At 42.0% G+C, this 12,875-nt stretch overlaps 1 protein-coding gene across 1 annotated transcript in view; it reads left to right on the plus strand.

The window, feature by feature from the left end:
- The first annotated feature begins 507 nt into the window (after positions 1-507).
- LOC137259288 (protogenin-like) overlaps positions 508-12,875 on the plus strand; it is a 79,143-nt gene continuing 66,775 nt past the window's right edge. Inside the window, exon 1 of the mRNA XM_067796922.1 lies at positions 508-697. Within this exon, the coding sequence (XP_067653023.1) occupies positions 637-697 (61 nt within the window). The 5' untranslated portion in view covers positions 508-636. The remainder of the gene's footprint in view (positions 698-12,875) is intronic.

Consider the following 12,875-nt stretch of genomic DNA (forward strand, 5'->3'; position numbering starts at 1 on the left):
GGAGTGAAGTGACAGCCGTACGGGGATAATCCCTCGCCCCGCCCACAGGAGGAAACGTTCTGCGAGCAGAGCATAACCGGTCGAGGGGAGTGACCATTTATTGTGGTTACATTGGAAACAGAATTCTTTGACTGGTATAGGACATGCGAATTATTCTTTGGAAAACTGAAAATAACGCATTTATCCTAGGATACCATGCATACTCAGAAAGAATTAGTTTTGGGTTAAAAATAATTTATTTATTTCGGCATTATACCTAAAGAGGACGTGGTTTACGTCTATTTTAACGCTTGGTTGTAGGAGAGGACCATTGATGTGTCACAGCCACAGGGCTTTCATTTCAGTATTCCGTCCTCGTTGTGTCGGGAATATCACAGACAGTGCGCTTCACCACCGTAACACTACCAACAATACGATTACGCTACCGAAGTACAATTGTAGCACAGTTACCGACAGGCGCTCTACTGCGACACCGCTGCAGGTCTTAACAGACATCGCCCGTGTGAGTGAGCCAAGCCAGCCAGCCCTCGAAAACTCACAGCGCTCAGGCGAGATCGACGTCATAGTAGGACCGCCTTGGAGGCTCTTTACAATGAAGGACTTTTTCAAACAGGACAGTTGTACCTAGTTCGTGATATGGAGGGTCTGTACGCCCATCTGACGCTGTGTTTAACACTGATGGTCAGCTGGTCAGTTGGTAAGTAGCAGGCGCGCGTTCTCTATGCAGCTTCTTCTAGCACACAGCTCACTGACCTCAATGAGGTAACGGACCAATATGGCGTAAGCTGGTAGGAATTTGGGTCAAATCTTTTTCAAGAAACGACGAGCATTTTTCGTCTTGTCTTTTTGTACACGAATTTAAATATTGTAAAACATGATGTGGTAGGTTACAGTTCGGCGTCGGGAGCCAGACTGATTGACACTCGGGCGCTTCCCATGTGGCGTAACGCATTTATACTGAGACAAGTCATGTTGTTTTTTGATTCGTTGGGCTCACCTTCAACTCCAGTGTGCACGGATTCACAACGAATGCGAACCTTCTCACTGGTCGCGCTGTGCACCGGACACATCCGGGCGAGAAATATCGCCCATATGTCCACCTGGATATAAATGATTATATGTTCATTGTTTTATGTATTGTTTATCAATACTTGGCTCAAAAATCATGCCTCACCATCAACAATAACAGGGATATCATTATGATGAATAATCATGTTTTGTGAACTATGCATGTATGCCTTTGGTGGGTGTGTACAGCAGGGAGCATGCGGAGGGGTGTCACTGCATCCTAGAACAACACACGACGCAGCTACTCCAGACTCGGCAGACCAGCACTGCACAGCCCCTGCCTCCTTCCTCGGCTTGTGTTTACACTGCACATCCTCCTCGGTGTCTCTTGAACTCGAGGCTGTTTATCTCGCTCTTCCTGTCTCCGGGAGCCCTGTCTCTCCTTCTGTTTGGGAATTGTGTCTCTCCTGTTTCTGGGAGGTCTGTCTCTCCTTCTGTTTGTGAACTGTGTCTTTCCTCCTGTTGTTTCTTGGAGACCCGCTTCTTCTGTTTGGGAGCTGCGTCTCTCCTTCTGTTTCTGTTAGCCCTGTCTCTCCTGTCTCCGGGAGCCTCAGGGATTTCTCCTGTGTGGGAGCTCTGTCTCTCCTGTTCCTGGGAGGCCTGTCTCTCCTGTCTCTCGGAGCCTCGAGAACTCTCCTTGTCAGTGAGCCTTGTCTATCCTGTTTCTGGGAACTGTGGCTCTCCTTCTTTATCTGGGAACCTGGGTTCCTCCCCGCCCCCTTATCCCGGGAGCCGTGTCTCGTAATTTGTCGTTAGTTACTGGAAACAGTTTCTCTGGAAGTCGTATCTATCCTGCATTTGATAAATTTTATCCTTAATTACTTCCTATACGAACACAAAATCTGTACGAGAATCGGCAAACGAACAATCCCTTTGCGTGGGCGGTGACAGGTACTGTTGTGAAGATAAACGATGTACTCATTCACTGTTAGGAGTATAGAAACAAACTTCTTTGGAACCATTGAGCAGTATGAAACCGGATAACACAAATACAATCTCCTTTATGCCATTGGCACTATGGCATCCAAGCTGTACCTATACTCCCAGCGTCTGGCTTAGTGAAATACTTTAACAGGCATTCAAACCATACACATTTTTGTTTTACCTTTTCTATGATCCAGGTGAAAAAAGTTGACGTTCCTGTAAAACGTTTGTCTCTCCTGGCTGAGGTTTTCTCCTTTACAGCTCTGGATATTTACTCTGTCAGTTTGATAATGACACGAGTGTAAATGGCTCCTATGCTAGTTATGTACCCTTCTCGCCACCCGTCACATTTAGTGAATGAAGCACCCCATTTCGTCTCAGTCAGGATGATGTCATGTTGCCTTCGCAATATAGTATAACGTGTTTAGCTTGTCATGGTATGATGACGTGTTTAGATTGTCATACTAGTATAAGATGACGTATTTACATTGTCATACTAATATAGGATGGCGTGTTTAGATTGTCATAGAACAGGATGGCGTGTTTATATTGTCATAGTTGGATGACGTATCTAGATTGTGCTTAGATTGTCATCGTGGTACATGATGACGTGTTGGGATTGTCATAGTAGGACTGTCATGGCAGGATATTGGCATGTGTCTCTTAAATACGTCAGAGTACTTCCGTGCAGCTTCTTTCGTTATTTCATTAAGCCTACACCTTTTGTCCCCGCCGTAATATTCCTTGCATACGGCTGAAAGCTACGCTAAACCATCCTCATTCACTTGATCTCATTAGCCTTTGATGGATCCGATACAACCTAAAATATACCAACCATCCACAGCAAAACTCGCTGTATGCACTGACGGTCCATGTTGATGCGAAATGAAAACGTTGACGCCATTAATCGGTGAAAGGTTTGTACAACAGGAGGACGAGAATGAACAAGCCCATAACGTCCCATTCACATAGCCAGTCACCCATGCGATTGACTTATGATTACATGTTTACGAGAACACAGGTTCTGCTGATAGTGATGGCAGATTCGATTAGATGGCTGTGATCAACATCTACACGTGCTCATGAACCACACTCGTATTCGGATGCTTAACGTATTTCGTGAATAACATCTTCCTGTAATCTTTGTAAGGAAGCACCGGAGCTACTTCTCGAGGTAAATATTCAGTTCTAGATCAAATAATAATTGCATACTTAAGCGTGCGCGCATACACACACGAACACTCACACACAACAGAGCTACTCTGTCGTACTCTCGCACCAAGGCTACTACTTTCCCCGTACCACGATGACAGGTACTCGTAGAGTATATATACACACATCACGTTATTAGTATATTCTAGATAAGACCCATCTGTTTATTAATCACTGTCAACATTCGTCCATGTGTGCATACTCTTACATCATGTCCCTTGTGGCGTGACTTCCGTGTTATGTTATTAAAATTGTTATTCTTGAGTGAACACATACACACAGTTATTGTCACATAGGTTCTCAGGCATGCGCTACTTACATGGCGGGCTTACAACTTTATTTTATAGCCAGCCCCATGGACCAATACATTTTCCAGGGGTATATATTTTACCATGTCATTGACTACGGGTGATATTTCGAAACTAGCTTACAACTACGGTAGCATGACGACGTCTGAATGTATAGATCATAATCAATCAAACCGTAACTTCCACAGATCAGCCTACCCTTTTAACTGTCACTAAACGTGATTGCTTTCAGTGACAAAGCTGTGTTTGTTAAATTTGCTGTTGCACATGTTTACTTTTCACAAGGGGAGTTACGAATCCTTTGTGCACATTGCATGAAGAACATGTAGAGAACATTCTTGCCAGAGATACTGACCATTCTGACTTAGCCTGTGTTTTTCTGATTTAGCTGGCAGTGACACAAAATGGATCAACAGTGACCACCAAGTTATGCTCTGTAAATTTTGCTTTTGCATATGTTTAAATTTCCCTCACTATAAGCGATTCATCAATTTCATTATTTAAACACCATATCTCTGTTTCCTGTGTTTGATACAGGGCTGGTTACATGTTAACAGGGCCAGGAACATTTTTCAGCCACAACAACAACAACAACAACAACAACACCTAGTTAAACGAAATGTTCATGTTTTTTCACAACACTGCCCACGACAGACCGCTGCCCCACCCGAAGCCCGAATCCCACAATTCAACTTGAGCATCTCTTCATGGCTCTATGTATACATAGTGCACTGTCGTTATCGATCCCGTCGGTGTAGTTGGTATTGTTGAAGATGTTGCACCGCAGGCCACTTTGCCTCCCTCTAGCACGTCCTCCGTGACATCACACCCAACATCGTTATTCAGTTCCCCTCATCCACATCCTCGAACTAACGATGAAGAGTGGAGTAGAAATGTCGCTCCCAAAGCTATGTCATGTTATCAGCTGAAACTTGAACGGTAAAAAATATCATCTTGAAATTAGATATTGTGAATTGTGAAATGAAAATGTTGTTAAATTATATTAAAATACAATTCATTACATGTACTTCCTAACAGACCTAAACGATTAGTCTCTGAATATGTCTAATTTTGATGTAAAGATATGATTTCCTTTTAATTGAAAAGAAGAACCAGTGAGATTGGAGAAAATGAGAAAATGTAGACTTGATTAATTTGGGGCTTTGGCATTGCAGAAGGAGCTGGTTGGACGGGGCAAAATGCGAATGTATGCGTGTCTTTAGCTAGGGAACTGTTATCTATGATTTTATCACCAGTGCTGTTATCTGTCATATTACCACCCAAGACGTTATGTCATATTACCACCCGAGCCCTTATCTATCATATTACCAGCTGAGCCGTTATCTGTCAAATTATCCAGGGTCAGGTATTGCGTATTATTTTCTGCTTGCCACGTATAAAATACACATGGACATAGAGTAGGCTTTTCTCCACTGTTTGCCATGATGTAGCTGGGTATATTAAAGATACAGCTGGGTATATTAAAGATACAGCTTGGTATATTAAAGATACAGCTGGGTATATTAGAGAAGTGTTACTCTTCCCGATGTGTGTGTATCGATTGTCTTAGATATTAAGTACGACACAAAATGTGTTTGTTCGAAGGTTTATCCCAAGATTAGGTAAGTAAGACTTCAGAAAGTTACAGTCACCCCCATTATAAATATATCATATTGTCTTATTTGATGACTTACCTGTGCAGCTTGTAGTACAAGACGTAGATGTTTTAATACTTCTGTGTTCCACCAAACGCTCATGCACATCTTGTTCACAAGTTTGATCACGACGACAGCTTTCGAGGCCGATCAGTTTTACAAAAGCTTTATAGCTGACATATAGCGGTCATTTCAAAATGTGACGTACTCTCATAACGTATTGGGAACCGTACAAACGAGCATTAGTGAAACAAATAACTTCCTGTTGCAACTGTTCATTGCAAAGAGCAACATCCAGTACTTTGCCATCCAAAAAAAAATGTATGCTTAATGACCCACCCCCAACTTCTAGAATGTCGCACAAACGAGCAGTGTTCTTGATGCAGTGACTGACTGAGTAAATGCTGTTTTAAACCGCACCATTGATAATGCAGCTATTCACGGCTAGTTATGGTACAAAGACAGAGTGTCGCCTTTGGTTCCAGTGCATGCCCCTTTGATAACACACATTGTGTGATACACAGAAGACGTTTATCGTAGAGCGAAGCGTTTGTGTTGGCGATGTATATGCTGACAGCTTTAGGTGAGGACGTGCTGTGTTCCAAGGGAATCCTAGAGGTGGAACATCATTTTCCTCTCTCTCATAGAGAGTAGAACTTCACGTCTAAAAGCAGTGAGTAAAGGGTTTTTAGTCCAGCAGAAAAAACCCAAACACTTGGCTGACACATGTCATCGGTTCCCAGCTGCGCAGATCGATGCTCAAGCTGTTGGTCACTGGATTGTCTGGTTCGGACTCGATTGTTTACAGACCACCGGTATATAGCTGAAATATTGCCGAGTGCGGCATAAAACTAAACTCACTGAAAAGTGACCTGGGGATCGTACAGTGTACGGGCACTTGCATGAAGACACGAGCAGAACGCAAGGAGGGCGGTTCTCCTTTCACCAGAACAATGCGTCACTGCGCAATCACTCATTACCACGTCTGCCCTTTACATCAAACGGAATCTGTTTCCGAGAATAGTGAAGTCTGCCTATTATGTTTTAATGACGGTTTATGTTCAATATGTGTTAGTGTCTTTGCACCTGGCCTGCATCCATTTAATCGTCTGACTATCTCTTCGTGAGATTTTCATCTTTTCTCGTAGATACAGAAGTTCTAGCCGTAACGTATTTCAAATCAAACGATGAACTCATATTTCCACGAAACCGGGATACTATTACCTAAATGTCGTTGGCAAAGTGGCCATTGCGAAAGGGGGTTATGTTGAGAAGTGCATCATGATGACGTCATCAGTTTGTCCCAATGACAAATATCAACCATCCCTCGCTCGTTGCTTTACGACCTTTCATTTTCTTCACGTGTCAGTACATCAATCTTATGTAACATTTGTGTTCTTTAACTGCTACCCCATCAATGTTCTTGTGACAATATCCACGAGGAGCATTCTTGTAGCAATAGAAAGAGGACCATCGGTGTTCTCGTAACAACTGTCCTAAAGGAACATCAAAGTCCTTGCGCTAACTGTTCACTAGAATTATGAGTGTTCTTGTGCTGTCTGTCAGGAACATTGGTGTTCTAGTAACAATATCCTAGAGGAACATCAGTGTTCCTTGAACATCTTTGTTCTTGTGCTAGCTGTCCGTCAGGGACATCGCTGTTCTTGTATTAACCGTCCATCGGGAACATCAGGTGTTCTTATAAAAATATTCTAGAGGAGCATCAGTGTTCTTGTGCTAATTGTCCATCAGGAAACTTGGGTGTTCTTGCTCGTATTGTCCAATAGGAACACCTGCGTGCTTGCACCCATTGTCAAATAAGAACAATACTGCCCTTGCACCTATTGTAAAGACGTAACAGGTACCCTGATATTGTTTTTTAACAGTTGAGTAATGCAATGACCATTCATTGTTGGTATTGATTGTTTCATTTATTGTTCAATGTATGTTGTCTCCTTTGGGCCAACGGGTTGGTGTGGTGACTAAGTTGTTAAAACGCTTCGAATATTGCTAAAAAGCGGCTTTAAACTGAACACACTCACTCCCCTACCCATGCGCCTCGCTATGTATGGCATGTCATCAAACACTTCTTTATGTTGCTCTAATTTGTAATGGACCCGGGTCTCGTGTCCAGTTGCTAGAATGTTGCTAAACGGCGTAGAACCATACTCACTCACTCACTCAAATTGTATATATTTGGATGCTACACCAAGTGTTTTCTCTTCGTAACAATCAACCAAACGTAGAGGCGTGTTGCTTTATATTCCGGGCGTTGAGTTAGCCTTGGGGTAAAACTATCGCTCGTCATAGCGAAGACCAGGGTTCGTTTCCCCGCTTAGTTATGATGTGTGAAGCCCATTTCTAAAGTACTGTCGGAAACAGAAAAAAACCCCAAAACAAACAAAATGTTTTTAGGCTGTTACTCTGTATCCCTAAAATGTGCACGACTGCAAATCGGATATGTCGAAACAACGCACTTCGGCCTAACTTGGCATTCAGTGGAATTCGTAAGAGGTTATCCAGAAAAGCATGTTTACTCGTAAAATCGAAAAATAAGACTAGCTGTTGAAAACAACAGATCAGACTGTGGAATGGCAAGTGGGTTGCTCAGCCAGGCATGACGACGGGCTGTCGACTTATCTAACATGAAATGCATGCGCAGCCTACTGGCACAAGGGGCCATCTCAAAGATACTTTTTTAGCTTTTTCATGTGTGGTGAATGTATCGTCTATTGATTTACATCGCACGTGAACATCGTAGCTGATATCTCTATCCTCGAGCCTGACCCCAACCATCGTCTGCAACAGCGGTCATGGTTTTGCTTTTGAGACGACCCCTCCTGTCTGTTTCTTTTTATAGTGATAGTGACAATCCATGGCAGGTACATCCTGAATAGTTTCAGGAAGAAGGTTATTATTTTTTACGACAGCTATAGTTTATAATGAAGTAGAGTCTAATTTCAAAATGGGCAATGAAAAGTGTCCCCTGTACTGCAATATTAGCGCACACTAATTTGCAAAAAGCGAAAATCTGTTCCAGATAAGTCGCTTTGGACTTTGCTTTGCTCATTTGCACCCTAATCTCTCCAAAGTAAAGTCCTTTTATTGCGTTTCCTATCTCCCTACCACCAGAACTGTAGCTAGGCCGAATTTATTTAACAGATGTTTCACACTTTCACATATTAACTACATAGATATAAACGTAAAAAAAAAACCCCAGATTTTCCGACAGTATTTTTGTGTCCCCTGCCTTCATATTGCCGGGATAACGCTAGACGCAGCGTAAAACGTAACTCACTCACTGTTGTACATTATTCGCTCCCATAGAGGCCGCGTGTGTTGATGGAATAAAGATTTCTAAATATATACATTTATGCAAACTGTTGTTATATGCAGGAGTGTAGATTGTAATTATGTACAGGTATGTAAATTGTAAATATGTACAGGTATGTAGATTGTAAATATGTACAGGTATGCAGATTGTACATCCTGTTCCACATAATACCACGTATTGGCGTTTTGAAATATTCCATGCGTCGCTCAACGCAAGCAACACAAAATAAATTAGGTGATTTACGCAGTTGTGTAACATGTCTGTAGGAACGTGGTATCTTTGACTTACATTAAAATGAGATTATTATCGGATGTAGTTATTTTCGTAACATGGATGTTGAATCTGTAAAACTTCAGGCTCAGGAAACTAAACAAACATAGGGGGTACATCAAGCCATGTCCCCCTCGTGAACAGGCAGGACTATATTAGTTGTTAATGATCAAATTCTTTAAGGTGTATACGACATACGCAACAACTGCTGCTGCTTCTGTTCCTCATGATGATGATGATGACGACGATAATGATGATAATCATGATTACGATGATGGTGTTGATGGTGGTGATATGGACATTTTTCGTGCGCTTTCCGACATAATGCATATTTCGCTAATGAGCAAACAACACTTTCTTATATCCTTTTAAAGCATCTTTCGATATAATACTTCGATATAATACCAGCGCCATCGGGAGATGTCATTTCATTGTGACGTCATCGAAATTAATGACGTCACAGGATCAGGCTCAGGATCTAAGGCACCAAATAAATGGGTCCCAAGTGAAGTACTTTTGCTTATGTATATATGTAAAACATAACTTGTAATCAGGATCATACAGTTACGACAATATAAACTGTTATCCATGAGATGACGAAGTGTCTCATGTTAGAGTGAGTGAGTTTAGTTTTACGCCGCTTTTAACAACATTCCAGCAATATCACGACTGTTGTTTCTTTCACCTATACCTACACTGTACTCTTATTTTATAACTACGTTTTCCACAAACTAGTATTTCGTGTGGCTATCGCCTTAGTTCGTTATAGGGGCGGTGGGGTAGCCTAGTGGTTAAAGCGTTCGCTCGTCACGCCGAAGACCCGGGTTCGATTCCCCACATGGTCACAATGTGTGCAGCCCATTTTCTGGTGTCCCCCGCCGTATTATTCATGGAACATTGCTAAATGCGGCGTAAGACTAAACTCACTCAATCACTTAGTTCGTTATATTAATTTCGAGTGAAATATACACTTGGCAGAAACAGGGAGGATAAATATACCAACACATAAAGACAAAACAAGACAATGAACCAGTATTCAGACGGTTTTAAACGTGTTTAAACAATATTTTTTTCTCTTATTTTTAAGTACATGTCCAAAATATTTTCATAAACGTAAATGTTATGCACTACCTGTGCTTTTGGCCATTAAGCCACGTGGAAGAAATATACTGTAAATAAATATACTGTAAATAAATATACTGTAAATAAATGTACTGTAAATGTGGGATATACATGTTTGTTTCAGGGTGTGTGTTATAAATCATAATATTGCCTAGATAATATGCGTGGTGTTTATCGCCTGTATTTGCACAATGCCGCTAGCTGTCGTTCATCGTACGATAAGAGTCATCTTTGCGCATGGTTAACTGATTAATCGAGCGGCGATACAAATGAAGGCAATTCAGCGAGGACATAGTGTCAAATAGGTACGGTACCATGAGACAGTTTTTAATACTGTGTGCAGATCTGTGCAAGTAATTGACATGTATTTAGCGAGTAATCGAAATGAAGCGTTTACACAGCCTACAATAATCAATAAAGGGCGGACTAAGTTCTCGCTGTCATGTATTGCATCTGGACATCCAACAGCGTCGTCGCCTCAAAACAGTAAATCCTGTCATCATCATGGGTGGTGGGGTAGCCTTGTGGTTAAAGCGTTCGCTCGTCACGCCGCAGTCCTGGGTTCAAATCCTCGTATGGATACAATGTGTGAACCACATTTCAGCTGTACCTCGCCGTGATATTGTTGGAATGATGTTAAAGCGGTGTAAAACTAGACTCATTCACTGTCATTACCAGCTCTCCATCTTGTCCACTGTTAGCTGATAACCAGCGTACCTGTAAACTGTTTGATGCACAAGTCAGAACCCGCACTTGCATTTGGAGTATATTTGTGTTTTTGCACACATATAAATGTATAGTACATTACATTTCGTAGATATTAAGACGGACGTCATTTTCTTTAAATGGAATTCATCTAGGGATGACTCATTCTGTAATTGTACCACGTGGTACATCAGCGCTCGGCCACACCCAACAAGGTAAAACTTATAAAGCCCTTTAATAATATGGCGTCCCCTCTCACAAGGCGTCCAGGTAGCTTTGACTCCAGTGACAGTCTGCTTGTTGAACATGGGCGAACACAGAAAGAGGGTTCGAGCCTCCCGAAACACCCCACTTCTATTATAGTCTCGGCATCGGTTTGTGACAAAGTTATTTGTTAAAGTTTGTTTCGGCTGTTAAGCAGTGATCTTTGATCCAAATCGGAAATGAATTGCCATCTCGTGCGTTTCCACCGTCCAACAGAATTTGAGTATATTCCTAACATTGCCGGGGTGTTCATGGCCGGGAGGTTGATAAACAGTCTACGTGCATGTGCTGGACTTAAGGTGAACGGGGCAGTAGATACTGGGTTAAACAAGTGTAGTAGCATGTACGTATGCATTCGTAAGAAGTGGTTTCATGTACAGAGAGCCTTGTTGAAAACAGTCGACGGGAAAGCTAGTGCAAGTTTCCTTTTGATCATGATGGATATCAAACAGTTTTATCCTGATACTTTTTTCTTGTCTTGTTCCAACAGAACATATAATAAACGTCATGATGGGCTAAGCTTGGAAGTATTATGCATTTACAGTGCACTCACAGCGAGAAATTAACCGGCAATTATTTGACTTCAATATGATTTGTGTGCACTGCCCCGGGCGCTTCGCGCCGCCTTCAGCAGGATGAGACCTGGCAAACATTGCATTCTTTAAACTAGAAATTACACGGAAGAATCCTGTTTATAGTTACGTTTGGTGTATAGTTAAATCTGATTTGAGAAGGTCTCTTTGATCTGCGAAAAAAGTGTAATCTTTTCGATGAAACTTGATGGCCTATATTTGTGTTGGCAGTCTCTGCTGTGGGCGGTTACTGACGCCTTGCGGTCTGCTAGCCGTTCACTGAATAGACTGATGTGAAATGGGGCACGACATGCATACTCGGCACTGGTTCACAAATATATGTCGTGAGTCTAGGGTCGATAACAAAACAGCACAACATGTAGTTGAGACAAAAACACATCTGGCCCTTCTATGAATGGAACAGTTGTCGAGTGGTCATAAAATGTGTTCCGCTGATAAGCAGCGCACACCGACAGCAGGATCGATGCACAAGCCACTAGTCCCTGGCGTATTTGGTCTGGACTCAATTATTTACAGGTCTGTCGTGGTATAACTGGAAACAGGGTTCTCTGAGAAACAACGCACCCCAGCACCTATTTCGGTAAAAAAAAAATTATTACCCGGGTCTAGCCACATGACTGTTTAACTTAAGTCAATACTAAATTCAAGAAATACTGAAACACACTACGGTTTCTTTGCGTTTTTCTGACGACGACGAAATCGCTCCTTCTGTATAAGGATTTGAGTAGACTTGTCTGTGAATATACATACTTTTGGCAGTGCCAATAATGCCATTTAATATGGAGAGGAGAACCAGGTAGATGGAAGATTCAGAGCCTAGGGAAACCTAGACTCGCTTCATTTGGAGCTTTAGCATTGTCGGACGATCTGGGCTGAGAGGGAAAAGCAATGATGTTGTGGGACTGAGAGACAGAACAGTCTTTGAATTACGTTGTTAACGATTGGTACCAGTTGCATATTGTTTTCTGGGGTATGATTGAGCCACTTTTTGTTTAGTATCATTCGCCATGACTTCATGTAAGTAAAATGGTTAACTGTATAGGTAAACATAGGTACCACTACCTCGAGTAACTGGGTCCAAAATGGCTACCAATCAGATCGGTACACGGCAGTGTCCTGAAATATGAACGTGTTTATTCTTTGTTTTTTTGTGACGCCACATGGAGCAATACCCCACCAGTTATTTATTGGAGCCTTTTTTATTTCGAACCTTGAAGAGGTAGGTCAGTGGTTAAAGCGTTCGCTCGTCACACCGAAGAATCAGCTTCGATTGCCCACATGGGTACAATGTGTGAAGCCGATTTCTGATGTCCACTTCCCTGATATTACTGAAATATTAATAAGAGCCGCGCAAAACCTTACGGATGTTACTTTACGCCGCTCTATAGCAATTTTCTTGTAATATCATAGTACGGACACG

The sequence above is a fragment of the Haliotis asinina genome, chromosome 13, assembly GCF_037392515.1.
Source record: "Haliotis asinina isolate JCU_RB_2024 chromosome 13, JCU_Hal_asi_v2, whole genome shotgun sequence".
NCBI classification, from domain to species: domain Eukaryota; kingdom Metazoa; phylum Mollusca; class Gastropoda; order Lepetellida; family Haliotidae; genus Haliotis; species Haliotis asinina.